This window comes from Malurus melanocephalus, unplaced genomic scaffold (assembly GCF_030028575.1).
Source record: "Malurus melanocephalus ecotype Western Australia unplaced genomic scaffold, MMel_1.1 scaffold_438, whole genome shotgun sequence".
Classification (NCBI taxonomy): Eukaryota; Metazoa; Chordata; class Aves; order Passeriformes; family Maluridae; genus Malurus; species Malurus melanocephalus.
Genome location: NW_026623670.1, coordinates 530,589 through 554,166, shown reverse-complemented (window position 1 = coordinate 554,166; position 23,578 = coordinate 530,589). Strand labels below are relative to the sequence as shown.

The 23,578-nt window shown below is 41.0% G+C and overlaps 1 protein-coding gene across 2 annotated transcripts in view; it reads left to right on the top strand.

Annotated features, from left to right (window-relative positions):
* NPR3 (natriuretic peptide receptor 3) overlaps positions 1-23,372 on the top strand; it is a 44,560-nt gene extending 21,188 nt beyond the window's left edge. The window contains exons 4-8 of one of the 2 annotated variants that reach the window (XM_057380164.1): positions 4,462-4,597; positions 8,228-8,322; positions 12,130-12,265; positions 13,713-13,797; positions 16,613-23,372. In XM_057380164.1, coding sequence (XP_057236147.1) covers positions 4,462-4,597; positions 8,228-8,322; positions 12,130-12,265; positions 13,713-13,797; positions 16,613-16,724 — 564 coding nt within the window. In that variant the 3' untranslated portion in view covers positions 16,725-23,372. Of the gene's footprint in view, positions 1-4,461; positions 4,598-8,227; positions 8,323-12,129; positions 12,266-13,709; positions 13,798-16,612 lie in introns of both variants that reach the window. The other variant, XM_057380162.1, reaches the window with a different exon arrangement.
* Positions 23,373-23,578: the final 206 nt, after the last annotated feature.

The following is a 23,578-nucleotide window of genomic DNA, read 5'->3' as shown; positions in this document are numbered from 1 at the left end:
GCTCTGTGAGTTTCTGTTGCAGAGTGGCATGAAGAAATCATGTGAGGATCTAAGGAGATGGATGGTGGGTTAGTGGGAGCTGTGATAATCCACAATGATAYGTGGTAGTGTTAGAGCAGTAGAACTGATTCTGTACTGCAAAGCTGAAACTGCACATGGCATTGTTGGCTTGAATGCACTTCACCTGGTCTCARGTAATGCTCAGGTTAAGAATGTTCTTCCCTCAGCTTCATGTTCTCAATCTTCTTGTCAGCTCCACCCAGAGTTTCTCACTGGGCCTATGTAAATAAGAAGTTTAACACAAAATCRATTTTTAATAATKACACTTTATCTTTAAAAAAATTAARCATGGAACATTTCTGTCTATTGATCTTYGTCTGTATGGGAATCATGAGCACCTTGTTCTAGATTTGTGCAGCTCAGAGAAAGATCATAGGAACTCACTGAGGAACTGCTGAGGGCCCTGACCATCTCAGACCATAAACAGGTACTTAGAACAGCAGTGGCAAAGTCCTGAATGGGAATAAGCAACATCAACAAATGGTATTGAAGAAAGAAATCCCTGCTCTAGAGYTAAGTGAGGAGTATAGTGCTGGATAGTGAGCAGAAAACAACCAAAGATRTGAGTCAGGAATGCATGTAAGAGAAGGAAGCTATGTAGAGCTTCTTGGAAAAGCTCACAAAGAAAGGGAACCGTCATGTCAAATATGTAAATTGGTAAGATTTTTGCAAAATATCTGTGTTCAGCCTGCTGCAGTTCTGCGAGGTCCTCACTGATTTTGGAATTGTAGTCTGACAACTTGAAAATTGCTATGGATGTACTGGAAAGTAGATGCAGAGACCAAGTTTGAGAAGTGTTAGTTGTTTGCCTTTTCCGTAGAAAAAAAAGTGATGATGATGCTCCCCCCTAAGCATGGAGGTGGTACAGACTGCTGTAATTGCTGTGATTCAGAGCTGGAAGAGAATAATCCAGATGGAACAGAATAATCTTRTTTTACAGTCAGTAGGCAGGATATGGAAAATTATGGGTCCTGCATAGCTGTAGCTTGGCTGTGTTCCACATCGGTAGTGTTTTGCATTGCTGTGTATGCTGTTAACACCTTGGCATATATGAACAGTGTGGTCACAATATTGCTGCTTGGGGAACTATAACTTTGAACTGTGCAAGATTTATGCATGTGATTTCCACTGAGAGGGGTTGTTGGGTTTTGGTTGTTTTCTCTGGTAGAAGATGATTAATTAAGACTAGAAAGGAAGATAAAATGGGTATATATATCTTAGCCACCTATTCAGTTAGCATACTTGCTTTTTAGGTATATGGGATTAGAACAGGATGTGAAAGTAATACAGAAGACAGCTCAGAAAGGGGTTTCCACATATTTGTATTGCAGCSTCCAGAGATTTCTCCCCTATCTGCAGAGCAAACCTAGCAGCTTCTCTGCTGCCAGTGGCATTGCTGCCACATTGAGGGGTGACCCTGCTGTGCAGTGTGGGCCAAGGACAGCAATGTTTTATAGATCTGAAATGCAAATTGTGATCACTGCATTTGGAGCTCTGCTCACACCTGTAATTAAAAAGCAGCATAAATGAAAATGGAAAACACTGTAATAAAAAATACCTGGTTTTTATTAGAGCTCAACTGAAAGAACTTTCAATTACCTGTAACATTAGTGGGCCTTTAATAGATTTTATACTCTGTTCAGTTTTTATCCTGAGGGTGTCTCAGGCTGAACTAACACACTGGTGATTACAGTGGACACCATCAAGCAGTCTGTGAAGACGTCTTCACATTTACTCTCATTCCTATTTGAAACATTCATGGAATGTATACTTTATACTTTAGCCCATTTTAGCACTTTTCCTGCAACAARGACCAAACACTTCAAAATTTATTGCAGCTGTCACTTCACATTTTAATATTCCTCTGTCCTACACATCATGCAGCTCATGGTCTGTGAGCAATTGRGGTAACTTACAAATCATTGAGCAAGATGATATGCAGGAAAACTTCATTCCCTTCATGGGGTCCTGTATTCCCTTTCAAGAAYTGCTGCTTCAACCTGTTCCTGGATTAATATGAAAGGTCTCAGGTGTGCCCAGCACATGGTTTGGCTGGGAGTGTAAGTGCAATCCAATCTGCAAACAGTAAGTACTGCTCTTTTAAAAGATTTGAAATGGCATAAATTACCCAAAGTTCCGGCTTCCTTGATGACATAAGATGAAATGCTGGGGTTTGTGTGTGAGCAGCTGGGCGGTGGCATAAATGACCTTCTGGCAATTTTCTAATATGATTTTTCACATGTAATGTCAGCCAGCGGTTTTGGCCAAGTGGAGCTTTGGCAAGAGTCTGTGGCAGTAACTTCCCATATTACTAAGTGAGTTTTGACAGGGCTTATCTGGCAAATCTGCAGTGTCTACAGAAGGGTTTTCAGGCTGGTGGCATGAGTAGATTTCAGGTTGAGCAAATTAGCTGACAAAATGGATTTTGAGGGTTGCTGTGTTACACTGAGAGCTCTTTGCTGTGGACAAAAGAAGTGACAAATAGCTTTCTTTGAAACAAATGCCAACCACTGCCAACCACAAATGCCAAATTGTAAATCAGCCAGCAGGGTGGTAAAGCTACTGTGGAGTCTRATTTCTCTCCTGAGAGAAAGAATGTCACATAAAGAAAGCTGAAGTTTGATCATCCACAGGCCACTTGGACTCTGGCACTGKCACATGAAGCAGTTGTCGAGCTTTGTGGTTTCTTGGTCTGGKTTGGGTTTTTTCAATTATGAAAAGTTAAAGCCCCTGCTGGCAAAGCCTGTCCTAGTATGCACTCTGTCCATCAGCTCTTTTTGTTCCACCAAAAGCCTGACTTTCACCTCTTCTTTCATGCTTTTTTCCTTAGCTTAGAATAAATGCAGCTGCTCTTYAGTCTTTGGCTGTCAGTGAGCTGAGCTGTTCTGTGCCTCTCATTGTGGGCTCTTCTCCCCAATGAATGTGATGCATTCAGCTGCAGCATAGSTTGGAGTTACTGAAAGTCCAGTTTTAAATGTCAGAGCAATGTAAACTTTCATGTTATCAGTAAATAATTCTGAAATTCTCCTTACTGTTGGCAACTGCTTTAAGAGTGAAGGAATGTCTTGGATGTAATTACATTATCAGGGTTTGATTAGTTCAGCTTAGCCAATTGACTATGTAATACTTTTTATCTATGAAGCAGTTATTTAGTTAACTGGCCACATGTTTTGGTTTTTAACATTTTCAATGTCCAGCTAAACCTGTGAAAGTTAGAATAACACTTCATTTACTGGCATCTTAAATGGTTCAGATACACTGAAGTGGAAGATAAACTAAATGTTGCATCTATCCAGGAGAATATTTGTAGAGGTGAGTTCTCTGGAAGTGACAGTAAGAGACCTCATAATGTGGTTACACCTTTGCTAGGATGTCAGGAGCTTTTTTATTGTAGTGAAATTCAGAGTGGATGGGAGCATCTTGCAGCTGAAAAGATAATTCATTCTGAATTGCTGTGCATYGAGTGAGTGTACTGAACTCTGAAATGTGGGTTGCTGCTCTAGWGGAGGAATGCCTGTTCTGCTCAGGCCATGCTGCATCAGCTTCTCCATTTGAATTCCACTCCTGAAATCATAATCCCTTYATCACTGAAGCACATGAGACTTCTTTGAGCGAACCTGTGATTTTCTGCAGCACTGAGCTTTTGACTGTTATTGTAACTCACAGACCAAAATTCTTAGGTTGCCTAGGAAGGTTCATTGGCAGTAATCTTCTTTTGTGTTAGGGTTATATAGCAACATTTCATTCATTTCTTGTCACTTACTGAGAAAACTATAAGAGACAGGAAAAGGTTCTCGTGGCAGTTCCAGAAAACACAGTACTGGAAAGGGTCAGTGCTTTTCTCCATTGCTCATTTGCTTGTGGAGAGCTGCTTGGCCAAACAAGGGCCAGAAATGGAAGTGGTAATCATTAAACAAGCAAATCCACCAGTTGTGGTCTCCAAAAAAAACCCATGATGGAACATACTTCCCAGTCCTGAGAGGTGCTAAGTCCCCTGTGCAGAGGGAGGGGCTTGTACTTRCTGCTGTGGGATGAGGGTGCTCAGCACCTTACAGAATCTCACGTGGTCAAGTGCAGAATTTGTGCATCTGGGCATGGGAACTGGAATCTGCAGATTTCTCCCCTATCTGCAGAGCTGTTCAGACACAACATTAAAGTGTGATTTGAATGTCCAGAATAGCAGATAGTGGTTAATTGTTTTTAAAAGTGTGTCARAAGTTGCCGTTGTCCTGCCAAGGGTTTTTTGAGATATATTCCTTTGTGTTCTGGTGTCTGAGAAAGTAATTCTCCAAATCAGTCACTTCGGTTAATTTGTAGATTCTCTCTAGTTAATTCCCTAGGAAAGAAAAGTTTTATTATGTGTCAATTGCCATTATCTTTATTTTCTTCTTTCTTTTTTAGGTGAACATGTTTGTGGAGGGATTCCATGATGCTATTCTTCTTTATGCTCTAGCTTTGCAGGAAGTCCTGAAGATTGGTTTCAGTAAGAAAGATGGGGAAAAAATTGTTCAGCAAACACGGAACAGAACATACGAAGGTAAGAATTAATATGGAATTCCAGCTTCCAGAGTAAAAAAAACTCAGGTCTTTGTTCTGTGCGAAGTAAGGACCCATGCCTATTCCATTCCTAAGTGAGAGGAAAGTAATTGTATGAAAATACAGACATCTTCAAGGCTGGCTCACATACCTCACCAGTCTGACTTTTTTTGCACCAACTGTTGAGGTCTTAACTCAGTTGAAAAAATTCTAACAATTTAACGACCTTCACTGATGTTGTAAAGAAATACCAATAATTTTCTCAGGCTCCTTCTTTGTTTTTGAAAAGATTACAGCTGCTCAGTTTGCTCACGTTCATCTATTAGCTCTGAGATTGCTTCATTTTTTCCATTTCACTTTTTTATCTCGAAAGCCTGGGAATGGATGGAAGCAAGCAGGTGCCAGGGTTGGGATTATTTTGTGTTTCTCAACGGGATTCCTTTGGGCCTTAGAAGGATTTCCCCCAGCCTCTTTCAGGGGCTGTGTGTGTTGTCTTGGAGGCAGCAGATGAACAGCTCTGTGCCTTTCTGCAACTGGCATTTGCATGCCACCTTGCTGATAAAAAGCAATGCWGATACTTTTGTCAGGTAAGAATTGTAATAAGGAAACTGAGGATTATTGGTTTCATCTCTTAAAATGTTTACATCCATTTATTATAAGTAGTCCAGTCATTTGGTGTAGGACTGGCAAGATTTCCTGTGGAAATTCCTGAGAGAAGGAAACATTTCCCCTAGATAAAAAGGGAATGATTCATTTGACTGTGGAAGAAAAACCTAAGTGGCCAGGTTCTCAGCTCCAAGAACACATTGGACATGGTGTAGGAGGAGCAGCAGCTCCAAACCAGTTTTCTGTTCTCAAATTGTGGTGTGAACACGAGGCGGAAGAATACTCAGGGCAGCTTAAGGGAATACATGGGTTGCTTTAAATGATGCTGGTTGCAGTCATCCCATAAGCAGTCCTGCATCAGCTGGAGGTTGTGCTTGGCATCCCACTACCTCCCTTCACATCCATGGCTTCCCAAAACACTCTGTTTTAAGGGAGGGAATCTGGTATTTAAGGATTTGCCTCTCTGGTTTTACTGTGCATGAACACATGCCCCAGCACAGCCTGTGTGTTTGCTGTCCCTGTGCTCCGGGAAACCACCAGCTGGTGTGCCTCTGCATCCTTTGTAGTGTTGTGTGCCCACGTGGGTTACCTGGTTGATTCTCACACCTTGCTTGCAAAATCTTGGCAGGAGGAAAAAAAAAATTTCTTTCCCCACTTGAGAAAACCAGATTGTTGCTGGTGGCTGACCTGTTCCACCTGTTCTGAAAATGTAGCTGAAATTGGGTTGTGACCGTGCAATTGAAAAGGTCAAAATGCTTTTAAGTCATATGCCCTTTCCTCCCTGTGACAGCACTTTTCTGGACATAGAACTAATTTTGAAAGAGGCCTTTAACTCAATGTCTTGCAAGCTGTTTCCTTAAGGAAGATCATTCCCTTTATTCTGCCTGTGAGCCCCTCTCAGCAGAGGATGCAGCATCACAGAGCACGGTTCATGCACACGCACATCAGCTTCTGCTGCAGAACTGAAGCTTTGTAATTCCCTTCAACTTTTGCAGGCCTTATAATGACAACTCCAGTTTCATTAAGGACATTAATTTAACTCCTGACATGTAGATATCTGATTGCCTTGGCACTTTGTTGGATGTTGCTTCCTGCAGAATTCTGTATCTGCCAGCCACATCTGCACAGACATTATGGGCTTAGGATAGACATTGTAAGGCTGTGGTGATCAAAGGATTTCTTATTGATTGGGTTGTTAAAGACAACGTGGTTTAACATTTTGTGGAGAATATTTGCTATTCATTGGCGTTTCCTCTGAAAAAAAAGGCAGAATTTTTTGTATGTAGATATCTCACATAAAAGGACTGAAAGAAAGTACMGATAAAATCATTCAGCTTTCATGCAAATGCAGTTCCTCATTAAGGTGGTTTCAAAATTTCCTACCTCAATTTCTTAAGGAAATTGCAGAAAATGTGAATATTTTAAACTCCCGGTTTTTATTCAAATAAAAAAWTAGTCTTTCCCACTGAAAAAAAAAATCCATAGTAATTTCAAGTTTCAATTTCATCACCTACTTTCAGAAACTGAGTTTTGGTCTTCTTAGGTCACAAGGGTGTGTCTTCCAATTAGCATCTCCTGCCAGAACCAGAATCCAAATTCTAGTGTAAGCTGGGACATCACAGTTCTTTGGAGTGGCCTCTTCTTTCAGTGTCTCAGGTTGTTACACCCATTCGATTCCCCTGCAGTACTTGAATTGACAATTGCTTGATTACTGTGTTGTTATAATGAAATAGATGCTTGACAATAATCTTTGATTACCACTACATATTTTGAAAACCACAGCAAGCTGAACCACTAAATCTGAGCAGATACAGAATAAATGGAGGCGTGTTAGTGTGTTGCATGCTTGCTGTCATTAGGCATGTTGGGGGAAATTTATACTCTGAGTATCTGACCTGAATCTCCATAGCTTTGTGCCTGGTCTAGGCATGCACTTGTGTGACATGGATGTACACTGACCCCTGTTTGCCTTGCAAGGGGCAAGTTTGGCTGTGTTTGGTGGCAGGCAGTGGAGGGTYGCAGTCTGGAATATCTGAGGTGATAAAGTACATCAGCAGTCTTAAGACATCATAGTTAATTGGTATTGTTTGATGGATTTTAAAGAACCTGTTTGATGTACACGTCAAGAATTTGAAGCCATACTTTTTACACATAGGACGTACATTTAAAAAAGAGGTTCAGATTAAATCCTAAGATGTGTTTATTTCCCATACCAGATCAAACAGTTTGCCCCAGTGAGGTTGTGCAGTTTCCATCCTTGGAGGTTTTGCAGAGCAGATAAAACATGGAGCATCCTCCTGGCTGACTGTGCTCTGAGCTGGAGGTTGGATCTCCTGAAGCCTTTTCAAACTTGAGATGTCTCCTGAATCTATGATTTCCAGTTTGCCTGAMGTTTTCTAGAAACAGTAAAACTATTGAAGTGAAACAAAAGAWGTGAAATGGGGGTCTAAGAATATAAACCAAACTGCACTGTATTATGTAGTTGACCTTATGCAGTTGAATGCAGGGCTTAAAGCATATCTAGTGCACATGGCTCCCCTTGTTCATGCCATCTCCAGTATCCCATTAGATGGAAACAACACTGGACTGAGTATGCATGCAGCAGCCCCTTCAGCCTCTGGGATGTAGGTCTGTGCCCCTGTGTCCTCTGTAGTACAAGTTGGACTTTCTTTATTGAGGCATCATCAGATATTTTGGGATTAGGCTCTCCATAAATAATTCACATTATATGTGATTATATATTTGTTTTRTTCTTAAATGCTGGTTTTTGGAATAGATCTTTCTCACGTATTCGCCAGTCTCACACATTTGATATTTAAAAAGTAGAAATGTTAAGAATTCAGGAATGCAGACACTGAGATGAAATTACAATTTCTTCTGGAATGCCAACAAAAATGCTGGGAGACTGATGAGATTTCCTGTCATATCGGTCTGTAAAAACCTGTCCACTGTTTTCATGTTTTGCTTGGAAAGGCTGAGTATTTTAACTAATTAATTTTCTGATTCCTCACATGCCATTCCTTAGGCATTGCAGGGCAGGTGTCCATTGATGCCAATGGAGACAGATACGGGGATTTCTCTGTGATTGGAATGACAGACCCGGAGGCGGGCACACAGGAGGTAAGGAAACAAACACCATTGCAATTGGCYACTGATGAATTAGTAATTCAGTGTAAAGTAATGTGATATCATCTCTTTACTTGCTGGCTTAATCTTATTAAGACCAAATCCTTTCTGTAAAGTAGCTACCTCGARGTAGTTAGGCTAAGGTTTTAAACTTTCTTTGTTTCTTTTACAATACAGCTTTCTTCACATTATGCTAGTTTTTAACTAAAGGGTGAATTCTCACAAGCCAGCTAAGCATTGACAGTTTTGAATATGAGAAATCATTGCGTGAACAGAGCAAGGCCTTTTATTCATTGTTGGGAAGACAGATAAATATTACAGCAACAGTGATGCACAAGTTATCCTGATGTATTAACACAGCACATACAGGTGTTTAAATCTTACACTGTGGTCAGTCACAAGCAGGAGTGCCTGGCCAGGCTTTACCTGGCCTTGTTTGTGAGGCAGCAAGACTGAGGGCCTTGTTGTCAGTGTCTAAGAACCATTTTCACCAGATGGATCCATATACACCAGATAGGTTATTCCCCTGGGTGCTGAAAGAGTGGAGAGCTGAACTGTGGAAGCATCTGAGAAACGGCACCAGSTGCACACAGAGAATAGCATGTCTGGGCTGAGTTTGTAAATGCATGCATTACCCTAAGTCCAGCTGCAGTGTAACACTTTCGTTAGTTGCAAAATCAGCATCAGCCTCAGCTTTGCTGGTCTCCCCGATTTCAACAAGCTCAAACATAAAGCAGCAGTGTCTTGGCTGGATATTTCTACCTGTGGAGTTGAATCCAGTGAAGTTACATTGTTCTTGTTGGTACTGCAGCAGAGACAAATTCAAGACAAACTCAAAAGTGTGAGAATGTCTAGTATGTTTTAGCGTGCAACGTGATGGAAAACCTACAGCAGTAAAGTGCAGACACTCCCAGGGGCAGCAGGAATACAGAATGTTTGGGATAACTTTGGTATGAAAACATGTTTCTTCTGTTTGTCAGCCCAATAGATTTTTATTTCATTTATCAATTTAATCTCCCTCTCTTGCCCATCCTTTCATCCCTCTCTTGCCCATCCTTTCATTGCTCTTTCATTTGCAATTTAAACTACATTTTTTTACAAAAGGTTACACTTATTCTTTCAACTTATTGTGCAACTTCCCTTTGCTTTATTATGTATATGAATATAAATACAGTTACCATTTTACATGCAATTACTGGCCAGTTTTGTCTGCTCCCTAATCTCTACCCTCCTGCCTCACTCTGAAAACATTGTTTCTTTGATAAGTTGTTTTACTCATCTGGACAATTTTTTCCGTGTCTGTATGAGRATGTTTCTCAGCTGAACTGTGCCAAATGGATGTGTGTTTGGGCAGAGCTGTTTTCCCAGGTCTATTCATAGAGTTTAAAGCTAGAAGAAAACCTAGATTTTCTAGTTTGACCTCTGCTGTGTTAGACACAGGCAGGTTTCTTAACCTTGTGTGGAGCCTGTAGTTTACACTATTGAAGTTCATCCTGTAGCAGGCATTMATTTTTGGTTTGGAGACTGATAGAATAGGGTACTCTCAGTGTTTGTTCCACAGATGAACCATTCCTGCTCCTCAAAAATATATCTCCAGCTTCTGATCTGAATCCACCTGGCTGCTGCTTACAGCTTTTTGTACTTAAACTATTCTGCATACTTTCTTGCTGGTAGAGGACTCTCCCACTCCTGTTTGATAAGTTAGACAGTCTCTTAGTAAATGATCTGCTGCGTGTGAATGGTCTCAATTTTTCCAGTTTACTGATATAGCCTTTATTTTTGAACAAATGTTGAAAACACTCATTTTTCAAAGGATTTATTTCCCAGTTGCAACTGCAAGAGAAAGGAGTTTCTTTATTTACTGTAAAATYCCCATTTGTGTATCTAACCAGATCAGATGTTCTTTAAACTCACTAGCTTCAAAATGAAATTTAGGTGAAAGATTTGAGCAGGCTATCTGTGCCTTCAATTCTAAACCTAGTGTATTAATTTCTGCTTTTCAACCATGGTGGGACAAATACCTTTATTGCTCTGTTTCTGCCATTGCTTCAGACCATGGCAGTGTCACAGTATGTGGTCCTGCTTCTTCACATAAATATTTTTAGAACTGTTCTCAGATGAGTGACCTACTACTGTTAGCACAGAGTAGTCCTACAACTCTGAAGTACATTCAGCATGTCACCGTGAATAAAGCCTGAAACTGTTGAAGACAGGACTGAAATTCTRAAGTGTCTTTGTGAATGGTCTGGTCTTGGTGATCTTGAATGTCTCTTCCAGCCTAGTTCATTCTGTGTGTGTGTGTCTATAGTATGGTAGTATGAAAAAATACTGCCATAACACCAGAATAATCTATTGTGTCAAAATCAACAACTACAGGAATACAAGATTTGAATGTTTTAACTGAMTATAATCAAGTCCTCCAAATTCTGCCAAACAGAAAACTCGAGCCTGGAGTGTGTAGTTGAGAATCTCAGCACTCAAAGTGCTTGAATTCCTGGAACCACAGAATGGCTTATGTTGGGAGAGGCCTTTAAGATCATCCAATTCCAACTCCTCTGCCATGGACAGGGACACCTTTCACTGGACCAGACTGAGCTGAGCTCCATCCAACCTGGCCTTGAACACTTCYGAGGATGTTGAAGCTGCACCCAGAGCTTCTCTCTAGAACCTGTGCCTTACCACCCTCAGARCAAAGAATTTCTGCCTACCATCTAATCTACAGCTCTCCTCTGTTAATTTAAATCTGTTTCCCTTTATCCTATCACTACCTGCCCATGATAAAGTTGTTCTCCCTCGATTTTATAAGCTCTCTTGAAGTACTGAAAGGCTGCAATGAGGTCTTCCCAGAGCCTTCTCTTTTTGAGGCTGAGCAACCCCACTATCTCAGCCTGTCTCCATAGCAGAGATCCTCCATCCCTCTGATCATTGTGGTGTCCCTCCTCTGGAYTGGCTCCAGCAGGTCCCTGTCCCTCCTGTGCAGGGTCCCCAGGGCTGGATGCTCCAGGTGGGTCTCAGCAGAGYGGAGCAGAGGGGCAGAATCCCCTCCCTCCCCTGCTGCCCACGGTGCTCTGGGTGCAGCCCAGGACACGTTTGGCTCTCTGGGCTGTGAGTGCCATGGCCGGGGCATGTCCAGCCTCTCACCCCCAGCACCCCYGAGTCCTTCTGGGCAGGGCTGCTCTCGGTCTGTTCATGCACATTCTGGGCTCATGTCCCCTGATGCTGGAGTCACTCACTGATGCTTTCACTTAGCTGGGTGACAGTCCTGAGCACTCAACTCATTGTGGAGCAATTGAAAAAAAAACCCAGAGAGAGCAGGGGGAATACTCAGAAGGTTAAAAAGCTTGTGTAAACTGGATTTATATAGAACAGAAGCCTGAGGGCAGAATCATATAAGAGCCTGTGAATATGTAAAGCAATATTTCAGAAAGGAAGAATTTCCATGACTACTGGCAATTCTGTTACAAGTGGCGGATAATTACAAAAGAAGAATTTTAGGTTACATGCTAGGGAAAACAACTGACAGTAAGGCTAGCTAAGTTCCAGAATAATTGCTACAGAGATTGTCAAGTCTCCATCTTTGAAGGCTTTTATGAGCAGATTAGATAAACATCTGCCAGGAATGCTTTTGTTCACCCCTGGGGCAGGGCATGCACTGCATAACCTCCCACAGACCCCTTCTGCCCTCTCCTCAGAAATTCAGCATCGTGCTACAGGAGAAGACTGAGTGATGCTGCTCTCCTTTCTGTTTGACTTCTCTAAGTTAACAGGACAGTCTTTTCATTCCTTTCTTGTTTTGCATAGGTGATCGGGGACTACTATGGGAAGCAGGGGCGATTTGAATTTCGATCCAATGTGAAATATCCGTGGAACCACGGCAGGCTGCGACTAGATGAAAGCCGAGTTTCAGAGCACACAAACAACACACCGTGTAAATCATGTAAGTTTAGTGACTTAATGCTTGTGCCCCAGCTCCAGAGGGAAGAATCCATGTGTTGATGCAACATAACGGGCCATATTAAATTGTTTAGCACATTGTCCAACTGAGACATGGTGACTGTCTCTCTCTCTCTCAGCTGCTTGGGAGGTTATGGTCTCTGGCAGCCGTGGGTAGTACATGGTCTGAATCACTTCCCTGAACTTAAACTTGACAGTAATCATGCACAGGCCAGTACCCTGGAGGCTTTAGGACTTTGCAGAGACCTTTTAGCCAGAAAGAGGGATGTAACTGAAACCCCAGCAGAGAATAATCACACTGATAATTAGCAGCTGTGCTGGTGGGAGCAGTGCAGAAGGATTTTCAGTGTCATGAAAAGGCACTGTGAGGGGGCCAGAAGGCTGAGGAGGACTGGAGTCAGTTGAATGGGGTGACATCTGTGAATTCAAAAGGCTGGGACTACCCTCCACAGAGCAGGTGTCCATTCTTTCCAGCTCAGTGACTTTGCAGCCCATGTTGTAGTGAGAAGGACATTGCAAGGAGATTGGGGTGGGAGGATACTGGTGCCTCAGCGGCAGAGGGTGGGTTTAACTTCTCACAAGAAACAAATTGCTGGTCTTGCTGTGTRAAGACTGGTAAGTCTTCAATCCTTGAAAAACTGGTGTGTACACTGGTCTATGGTCAGCGTGGTGTAGCTAAGCACCTTCTTCCTTCTGTACACACAGAAACCCCTCAAAGGGTCAAGGATGAGAGAAGAGAATGGAGCAGTTTAATTTCTTTCTCTGTTCCTTCCCACAAACCCAGGTGGGAATGGAAATGGGAGCAGACTACATGCACAGGAAAATGCCATTCTTCTGTACCTCCCAGAGACAATCCAGCTCGGGCTYCTCTTCAACCACTGTGTCCCTGTTCTGCCTCTGTTGAGATTTGAAGCAAGCTGAAAGTCCTATAGCTTTAATCTGAAATAACATATTTTAAGGAAATAAAAAAAGAAAATATTGAGGAACCATTAGATAATCACAGTCGTTTTAATAAACCTGGGTGATAGAGGGCTGTGATGCTAACCCAGGTGAAATGAGTTTGTTTCTGCTARAGGGACTCAAGGGATATTCAGGGCTGATTCCCATTACGTGCATCACTGTAATCCTACTCTGTGTTATGATTCAGACCAAGCTGTYCAGGCCAGTTTTCTAACTTCTGTCACATCTCCAGAATTGTGCCTTCATCTGACACTGGCTTTGGTGGCTTTTTCAAACCCAAGGAAAGCAAAGACAAAAAATAAACATGCAGACACTGTAACAGGTTCCAATGGAGTCCTGGGCTCTGAAAGGCTTTGGTTATTATCTGATCTTGGGTCACTAGTTTCCTAGTTGTGTGTATTTTCCAATACATGAATGCAAATAGTTCTCAATATAAACCCTGATGGTTTATTTTTCCCCTTTTCAAGCAGGTGGTCTCGGAGAATCAGCAGTTACAGGAATAGTTGTGGGCGCCCTGCTTGGAGCAGCATTGCTAATGGCTTTTTACTTCTTCAGGTTAGTCCAATTCATTGAAACTTCTGTAAACTTCTTATTCATCATCCAAACTTCTCAGCTCCTGGCAGAACACCCTTGATGGGAGACAGAGAGGCACCATAATAATGTTTTCACCAGAGAGAGTGAACACACTTCAATTGTCCTTTTGTATTTATCCAAATAATTTTATTGACTTGGGTCTTCGTCCTGTGACTTCTTACATCTCTGAGTAATGTTACTCATAGAAGTATTTCCAGTGTGTTCCAGACATTCACAGTTGCTTTAGTAAAATGTGCTGGCCTTGAAAGCCGCCTTTGTTTGGTGCTCCTTGCCAGCACAGTTGTGCAGGCTGTGATCTGCAAGAGATTTATATCATTTGCCTGGTATTGAATGGAATTGTGCTGGAGAACAGAAAGAGATTTCTGTTTTGGTGTAAGACAGCTTTTGGATTCCAAAGCCTTGCATTTGACTTAATAAGCTGAGGTCAGTGCAGGATGATCAGTGTTTTATTCTTGTTTAAGTAAAATAATTCTTACCCTGCTAGTCAGCAAATGTAAAGTCTTGATAATTGATTATGTACTTATGGAATAAATTAGCTATACATGTTCAGCACCTTATGTATACAGTAATTTATCTTCCTGCTATGGAAATGTCAGATAGAATAGAATTAACCTGCCCGTACAAGAATCAAATAATTCTATCAAAAAATAACTTCCTATAAAAAATGTTAGCAAAAAAACAAGCAAAACCTGCTTCAATTCAACAGGACACTTTCAGGTTTCCAAAACACCAGGGTTATTCATCATGTGCTTACAACTGAAATTCTGCAGGGTGATTTTATTCTTGCGTGTGTTCAGTGCTTATACAGTATGTTTTGGTTTTCAGATAACATTACGCTGGCTTGGACTGATTAAAAAATACCTTTCAAAGGAAAGGAAAATAAAAATCTGTCTATTTTTTATGTCATCAGAGGTTCTTGCATCTTACATAGATTCTAAACCAGGGATGACAGTTGCTAGGTCTGGGTTTTAGCATTGCTGATACTGGAAGGGAATTGTGTGTAAGGACAAGAAATAAAACAACAAATGCCCGGGCTGGATATAAAGCCATGCAAAGTATCTTTAAGTAAGAACAGAACTTAAACTGGTCCTCTGACTCAAAGATTTGGATTGTAAATCCATGTGAGCAAAGATGGGTGTCTGTAAAAGTAAAAAACTTGAGCTTAACACTGGTCTTATGTATGGTCAGAGGGGTAAATGAGCACTTCTCTTCTGTGCAGTGCATGTCATCTTCATGTAAAAGCTAAATCAGGTCTCTTAGAAGTGCCTGTTTCTCTTTTTACTGAAAGGAAGCTCCAGGTGCTGTCAGATGGATCTGCATGTTGGAGATGTCTAAAGACGTGTGTGAATTTCACTCTGCAGATCTGATTGCAGTTGCTCAAAGCAGGAGTAGGGACAACCTTCTTGTTCCACCATCAGAATAAACACCTGAAACCTAACAAATTAAGATTCATGGGTCAGGTTTTCAGAAAATGTATGTTTAGCGACTGTGTGTCTGGAAGTAATTTGTACTTGCACTTTCTGCACCTTTTAAGCTGTAAATGTTCCTTCTCATTCCATTTCATTTGGATCTGTCATTGGCACAAATGACTATGCAAATACCATTTTAAATGGGGAACACAAACAGTTATAAGATCTGGGCAATAGTTCTGATCTGTGGCTTTGACAGGATTTTAACTTCAACACCTGTGTATCTAAAATCTGGAGCTGTCCTTGTGCAAGAGTTACTGCTGTGCACGCTCCGACCCACAGCACAGGTTTTTCAAGTTATTTTGGAGCCTTCTGATACAGACACAAGTACCTAGGGARTATTTTCAGAACTTTTAGGTTGCCACTTTCTATTCAGCCATGCTGCCTGAATCAAAACCTTGATGTTGGGAAAATCTTTCTTCCACTGCTGCACACCTTGYTCTGACTCCTGCTGTGTGTGCTGGGGGAGCAGAGGTTTCCTGGGTTTACAAGGTTTTTGCCATGCATCTCYACCAGCAGTGCAAGCACATGGTGCTGGACTAATGCCCTTCTGAAAAATTTGTCCTGAAACTCAGTGGAAGCATAAATGCATAAAGCATAAATATGAATCTCATCTGATCATTTTCGGGGGAGATTTGGGCACTAAAGGGAAGCTGAAAGGCAGAGGGTTTGTTTGATTTACAAAGTAACACAGCAGAATTCTTCAAAAGGCCCTAGAAGAAGACACGCAGGAAGTGCTGTGTCTGATGCATGAGCATTTGTGTTTATTTCTTATCTGTCCTCCACATCCCTCTTCTTAATTCATCATATTACCTCCTCTGACATTACAAACATAGTAGCTTTCTCAGAGGAAAATGGGAAGATTAATTAGTTCATACATAGTTTCAGTGAGAAATGAAGCTGAATAGTCATAGCTGTTGTTTGAACTCTCCAGAAAGTTCCCCCTGCCCCCCACCCCTAGCACACTGAAAAGAAATTTGGCTTTGATCAATATAAAGCAGTGATGTGACACAGTTCACATGACACTTCACAAAAACTCCTAATCACTTAGATCAGAAATTTTCAAAGAAGCAAATATCTGTGTCCTAGGGCTTTGAGACTGCCATGTAGAAATTAACAGGCATTCTTCAGCCCGGGTGAAATGTTCTGAGGCCAACTACTTTTATCTTTGACCAGGGTTTCACATTCGGCCACGTTTCATTTTTCAAATGGCACCCAGCTGTCCCCTACAGGCATTCTTCATAAGGAAGTCTGTTAGCCCATAGCTGGTGAAGGATTTCTCACTCTGTTCCTCTCCTTTCATGCAGAAAGAAATACAGAATAACCATTGAGAGAAGAACTCGACAGGAGGACTGTAACATGGGGAAACATCGGCAGTTACGTGAAGACTCCATTAGATCCCATTTTTCTGCTGCATAAAGARGAAGAAGAATCCCATTCTTCCTAGGGAAAAAAAGAGAATTAGAGAAAAGGACACAACCAAAGACATCAGTGTAAAAAGAAGAGGCGCTTGAAGAACTCACTCCTTTAAGCAGTAATTTTGTCTTAATTTGTTTCAGAAGCTCAGGAATGATTTACTAATCACATTATGCCRCATGGCCTTTCATCTCATGAAAAAAGAAAATTATGCAGTTTGCTGTTACTGGATGTACTTAATATGTAAAACAGTATGTCTTAAGGMATATATTAAGGCTAGCAGATATGAGTTTAGTTGATGGGGGATGCCTCATTCTGATCCTTTTTTTTTTCTTTTTAGCTTCTACCACCTCCTTCCGTATTTGCATCTCACCCTTGGGTATCAAATATGGTTTCAGAAGCACAGGTGCTGGTTGCTGCCAAAAGGAAAAAAGGGATTGATTTGGGGTGTGATCCTGCATCGCTGAATCACTGCCATTGATAACAGGGGATATGAAATTCAGTGTACGGGCCTTAGTTCTGGGAGGGAACTGGCACTTGGTTGTAATTAGCTCCACTGAGAAAGTCAGGCAGGTGGGAACACACAAACCATTCTTCCCTGGTTTGTGTGGTGTCACAGTCAAAAGCACTGTTTCTCCCTCTTGGGTGGTGGGATTTAGGAAAAACTCCAGGGAAGGRTGAGGAGTTTCACAGGCGTGAAACAGTGACAGAGAAGACAATCAAGTCTCTGGGGAAGACTGGTTAATTCCTCAGTCTGATATGTTTTGTCAGACTCTTTTCTAGCCATTGCCATGACTTTCTAGAGGGGCAAATATAACCCATGGCAGGCTTGCTCCTGTTCCCAGTGAAGTCAATGGCAAAAACCCATTAACTTCAGTGAGCACAGGACTGCATCCAAAACTGTAAATATGAAAGTGTTTGTATAGCTGATGCAATTCAAAAGGGGATTTTTTTTTTGGTGTAAAAATGACATTCCATGCTACCATTTTATTTTTTAGGATATTTTTAATCTTGTATTTTTCTATTAAAATATCTATTTTTGCTTTGGTAGGATTAAAAATTAAGGAAGAGGATGTTTTGAAGACATATTTTTTATGATAGGAGTAATATGCAGGGAAAGTCAACAGCTGTAAATACATTGAAGAACCAGTGGTTAGGGGAGGAGAAATGGCTGTGCATGGTAACAGATGTTTTGCCCCACTTTTTTCTTCAGGCATGTGCAACATTCAAATGGTTACTTAAACAACAAAAATGCAGTTATTGAATTGTCTGTGTGATGATCGCCCTGATGCTGTAAATAATACATTTTTCAAATGTTAAAATGTCCTCCAGATGATGGTGAGATTTAACTATCCATGTGTGTACAATTAAACACCCAAGGAGCTACCTTCAGGAATCCTGTGTTAAAACACAATTCTAGGGCTGACTTTAATCCTGCTGCCATCAGTGTCCCTGGAACTTTTGCCATTTATTTKACCAGGAGCAAAACTGCATCTGTGATGAATTAGCTACTGACAGGTTATTTTACACTAGACAAAGGAGAGCTTTGCACTTTCTAGTCAACAAATGGAAATGAACAGTACTTACTGTAAATGTGGTGAAGAAGACTCATAAAAATATTGTCAGTGGGTAAACAGAGCTATGACTGTGGTTCTAAGAGTGCATGAAATATTTTGGTTTATTCTATTCTGATTTCATAAGCAGAACTTTCTGGTCTCAGCAGTTGTAGCCAGACTTGAAAGTAATCTCAAAACTGGCTCTGAAGCCTAATTTCTACAAAACTTCTAGGCTTTGAAAAGCCAGAGTGCCAATTCTGAGAAAYCACTTTGGGTTACCTGAAGTGAAAGAAGAGCAAAAACTGTTTATGTCCRCTTTCTGCTCCCTTTTGTTTGTTGTTGGACATTTTTTTTCCCCTCATATTTCACTTCTTTCTTAGCATATAGAGGGTTCACCTGCCCTTGGGAAATACTGTCCTATGTCCCAGGCAGCCAGAGGGTAAAGCCTCCTGTACAGGAAATTGATTTCCATCATCCCCTTTCCCAGTCTGAGCCTGTGTGACTTATCCAAAGGTGCTTTAGCCAAAGCAGTGGGCAGTTTTCTGAAGTGTTCTCCTTATTTCATGGGCACCAGAGCAGAGTGGTATTCCCTTTATTTCATGGGCACCAGAAGTAGGCTAGAGCAGCATTCCAACAGCTATGGACTTGGGGAGGAAAAAAGTCTTCCTGGTCAGTTTCTGGATGTTTTTCTTTTCCCCCAAGCAGYTGAGTTTGTCTAGGCCCTGGGCTTACTTAAGGTTTGGTGGGTTTTTTAGCTATTTTCCAAAGTGCTTTTGATCTGCTTCTGGTTTGGTAAAAAGGCCTACGAGAATCTTGACTTTCTTTTACCCATTTGTCTGCCTTGCCACAGAAAAAAAAAGGCAAGACAATTTTTTAATGTGTAGAGAAAAGAGGACATGATTTGAAGCATAAACTTTTTTTGAAATTATTTTTGTTGTGACTAAAAAAAAAATAAAAAAGCTATTTAAAAAAAAGAATAGTGAAATGTCACTTTTTAATTAGAAAAATTGTAATTCAGATCCTTGGTTTTATGTAGGGTGTTTAAATCACAACCTCAGGAAGTGTTTCTGTGAGATGTCTGTTGGTGGGATGCTGACAGAGGCTTTGCCAAAACTCTGCATCCCAGCACCTCCCGAGAAAGGTGAACCTTTTTTTGCCCCTTAGAGCATTTCAGATCAGTGTGTTTTAATGTTGGCAGATTGAAGCACACAAACATATGAATTTTTCCCATGGAAGTGTGGAGATCCTTTAAGACATTTCACATRAGTAGATTCCTTCACAGCATAAATAAACTCGCTCTTCTTAGCTGCCTTTCACAGGCCTCTTGCTAATAGTTCCCAAATCTTTCACAGACTATAGATCAGAGGCTGCCCTGAGTTTAGATTATTCAGCAGAGGGATTCTTTACTGGCTGATGCACTTTTCCTTTCTGGTTCATCTGCATTAGCTCAATGCCACAATGTTTAGGCTCCGAACTCTGTAAGGGAATGTYTAATCAAAATAATAATAATTGATTCTCAAAAGAGGTTTCAAAACCTACATTTTTGGCTTCAACAAATTGCCCGTATTACAAACATACATCTGTACTACAGAGCAGCACAAGGAGACCCTTGACTCAGCTCAGCACTTCAGAACACACTTAAAATATGCTCAACTTCAGCTTCTAAGTGCTTTGCTCACTTGGGACTAAAGGGTATGATCCTGGCTGTGCGAGAACCAAAGGGAAATTTGAATTTAAGAAAGGCTGGCCCTTTAGGCCATGTTAATTCTCACAGTTGTGCCTCTTAAATTGAGAGCTAGTGGCTTCATACTGATGTTTTCAAACTTTTTCAAGTTCTGCTCATTAARTATTTTTTTAAAATTATTAAACAGTGGTCAGCTTAACAGCTGATTCACCTCAGAATCCTCTTCCTTGCAGTTCTGTGGACCATTTTCCTGCCTTTTTGCCATTGTAACTTGAGCAGCTAGGTTTCCATTGCAAGGGACAAAAATGAAGCAGAACTTTCAGTAGTATCTGTGATTTAGTGTCCTGAAACCCACAGTGTCAGGGTCAGATGTCTAGGTGCTTTGTCCTGGGCCACTGTTAGTTCTGGCAGTTTTGTTTATGGACAGTTTGTGTGTCCTGAGTTGTTTGTGACTGCCACCATCACCAGTTAATTACCAGTTCCTGCCCTGATGTGCTTGAAAACCACACCCAGCTGAGCTCGAAAAACATTCAGTTTGTTAAAACTTGTCATTTAGAGTGGTCTGTACTTTGCAAGATTGTGGCCAGAATTCAGTTTATTAAAGAATCACATTAATTCATTTCTGAAAATAAATTGTGTTCATCTATGTTCAGYTGGTCCTTAAGCAGTATGTTATTGCTTTATTGGAAGTATTTTGTATTTYTGGTTTTTTTAGAGTAATTAAGATGTAGCTAATGCTTTGAAAACATTTGTACTGGACAAAATAAGAGTGTTCTCYCTGACAACATGTTTTACTGGGAGGCTGATCTCTGATTCATTTTTTGGCTTAGAAGTGCAATCACACTCTCACTAAGCTGACAAAAAAAAACCCTCTTACAGATTCAGTGGAAGTAAACCCAGGCCCTGAGTGGTGTCTTCAGGCTTGAAGCAGCTCAGAGCGAGTTTCTCAGCGTTGCTGCAGAACAGGCTGCATCAGCCTTAGCTGACCTTGGCTCCAGCGATGTTTTCACCTCATGAATGCCATAATGCTCCTGGAAAGCCAAGAATAGACATCAAAGACAGGAAGCTAATAGTCCTGGTCATAAATTTCTTTGGCAATTCAGTCCACCTTTTCCGGAGCTCAAGACAGTTCCACATCCTTCACTGCCCTCCTCTGTGCTTCACAGTGTGGCTGTGTAGCCATTCTGGTTCTTTCAGTAGAGCAGTTAAGGGTTTTTTTTCTCATTTTCTCCCCGAGTAGAGCAAACAGTCTTTAGCTCCCTGGTTTTTTTCATGGCCTTTTGTCTAGGTTCAGAAGTCCTTTGAAAAGAGACATCCTTTTCCATGATTYAGTCAGAAATGCTCCCTCTTCACTGAGAGTGTTGTCTTTTATGTAATGTTGGTTCATTGCTGCCAGCACACCTCGTGCTGGTCCCTGGCCATGCCAGCAGCTATCAGACATCTAACCTAGAACTTCCTGTTGGGGACTTTTTATTCCTGTTGTCATTGCTATAAAGCAATGTCAAATCCAGTAACCAACTTCCCCACTGCAAGGCACAGAAATGGGATCAGAAATACAAGTTTCTAATGGTACATTACCTTTTCTGTTGGCTAGCAACATGCCSTAGTAACTCACAGAGCCATAAAGGGTCAAATTTCAAAGTGCATGTTCGGTTGGAGTCAGTTTTAGCCCTTTTAAGAAACAAAGAAATACAGGAGTTACTTTTTGGAATATRTATTTAAAGACATGTTGGGAAAAGTTTTGCTTTCAGATATGCTGTGTGTGTCACCTCTCCTCCCCCCACTTTTCCTTCTTGCTGTTGAAAGCACAAAAAAGATTTGTGTGTGTGTGAAACCTTTCACGTGGAAGRATGGAAGAGTTTGCACTATGCATATCCCTGCTTAGAGTCAGAAATTAATTCAGATCGCTCGAGGGCTGAATTGTTTTCCATTCTCAGATACCTTTTAACATCTGAGCTCTGAGACTGATGAGAAAAGATTGTTGAAATTAAAACAAATAGCTGTTTGTGAGAGACCTCAGACCTGGCTGTCTACAGGGTCAGCAAGCTGTGCAGCAGACATTGATGGTGTCTGTTCTCTTCTAAAGAGCAGCAGAAAACCTGAGCACTCTGGTTTGCCCCAGTGAAGCCTTAAGTCTGTCATAAATGCAGCTCTCTCTTTGTCTCACCCACAGAGGAAGAAAGAAAAAAGGTTAATGTTGGTGTTTTTATGAGGTTATTGCTGGTTTTGGTCAGGAATATAAGGCTGCCACAGTTTTGAGGCTTTCTTGGGCTAGTGTTTAATTTTGTCCAGTGTATCACCCATGTAGACTTTTATCATGCCTTTACTTCTTCCAGAATTTACCTTTTAGAAGGTCCTAACTGACACAGAACGAACTTACAGCATGAAGAACTAGCAAAAAGGAGAAGCTTACAGTTCCCTCAAAATCTTTCACTAACCACTAAATTGATATTCTGCATCAAGGGCAAATTATTCTTAATAGCCTGACACTGTTACAGTTTGTATGTTAAGCTATATTACATCAGAAATCTTAGGTGGATTCATTAGATGAAAAATCTTTGAAAGGCTTAAATCTGCTCTGTGTGAACTGTTCCTTGGTGTTTCTGTCATGTGAATGTTTCTAGGGGACACTTGAGCAAGCGACAAAAATGTACCAAAATTGATATTTAGGAAAAAAAATAAATCTTATTTTAGGGATTTCTTCTGTAATCTAATCTCAACTGGTTTGCACAGGGAACACACAATTCTGCTGCCCACCCCCCAGCTATGGACAGAGGTTTTGCTGATGTTGTACAGCAGCAGCAGGCACAACGAGCTCAGCTGCATTGGTTTCTCTTTGGGGATGATCTGGACTTCTCCTTCTCTCAAAAAAAGGGAGTCCTCACTGTGCACATCTGAAAGTGCTGAGGAAACTCAGAGTGCCAGGATGAAGGCAAGGGTAGAATTTGCTGTGTTTCTTGTGTGCAGGGTGTAACAAAGACTAACAGGACTCAGGATAGACTCTGTGGACAGGAACTTTGTCCCCTTTTTTTTCAGTGATATTGTTCACTGTTTATGGAAAAAAAACACTGGACAACAGAGAAACCTAGTGCCAGTCTAGCAGAAAACAAATGGAAAGCTGCACAGTATATTGTACTGATGTAAGTAGAACTATCTGCATATAATGTGATTTTATTTATTGTTGTTTTTGTGTAGAGGAGAGTGCGTATTCATGACTGTGGATATAACCCTTGTTTATTTGTGTAATGTATTTTATTTCTTCTATGAGTTGGTCATTTAAAATATCTACATTCACTGGTGTCCTTATRCTTTTTTTCTGTGCGTCTTCTTTCACACCTTTTAAAAATGCAAGAGTATCACATAACCTAAATTGTAACAAAATGTTTCCATTAAAGACATATGAATATGTTATTACACGTTTCTGAAGTCTTTTGTCATCTGTTTGCTGCATCCTTGGTCTGTTTCACATAAGGGTACTGTCAGATGGTACAGAGTTATAACAAGAGGGTAATTCTTGGTCTGGGACACTGTAWAAACCACTGATTTTAATGATGATTAGCAACTGATTAAATCAGGAATCAATATAACCTTTCTTTGGGAAGAAAAGCTCCCCTATT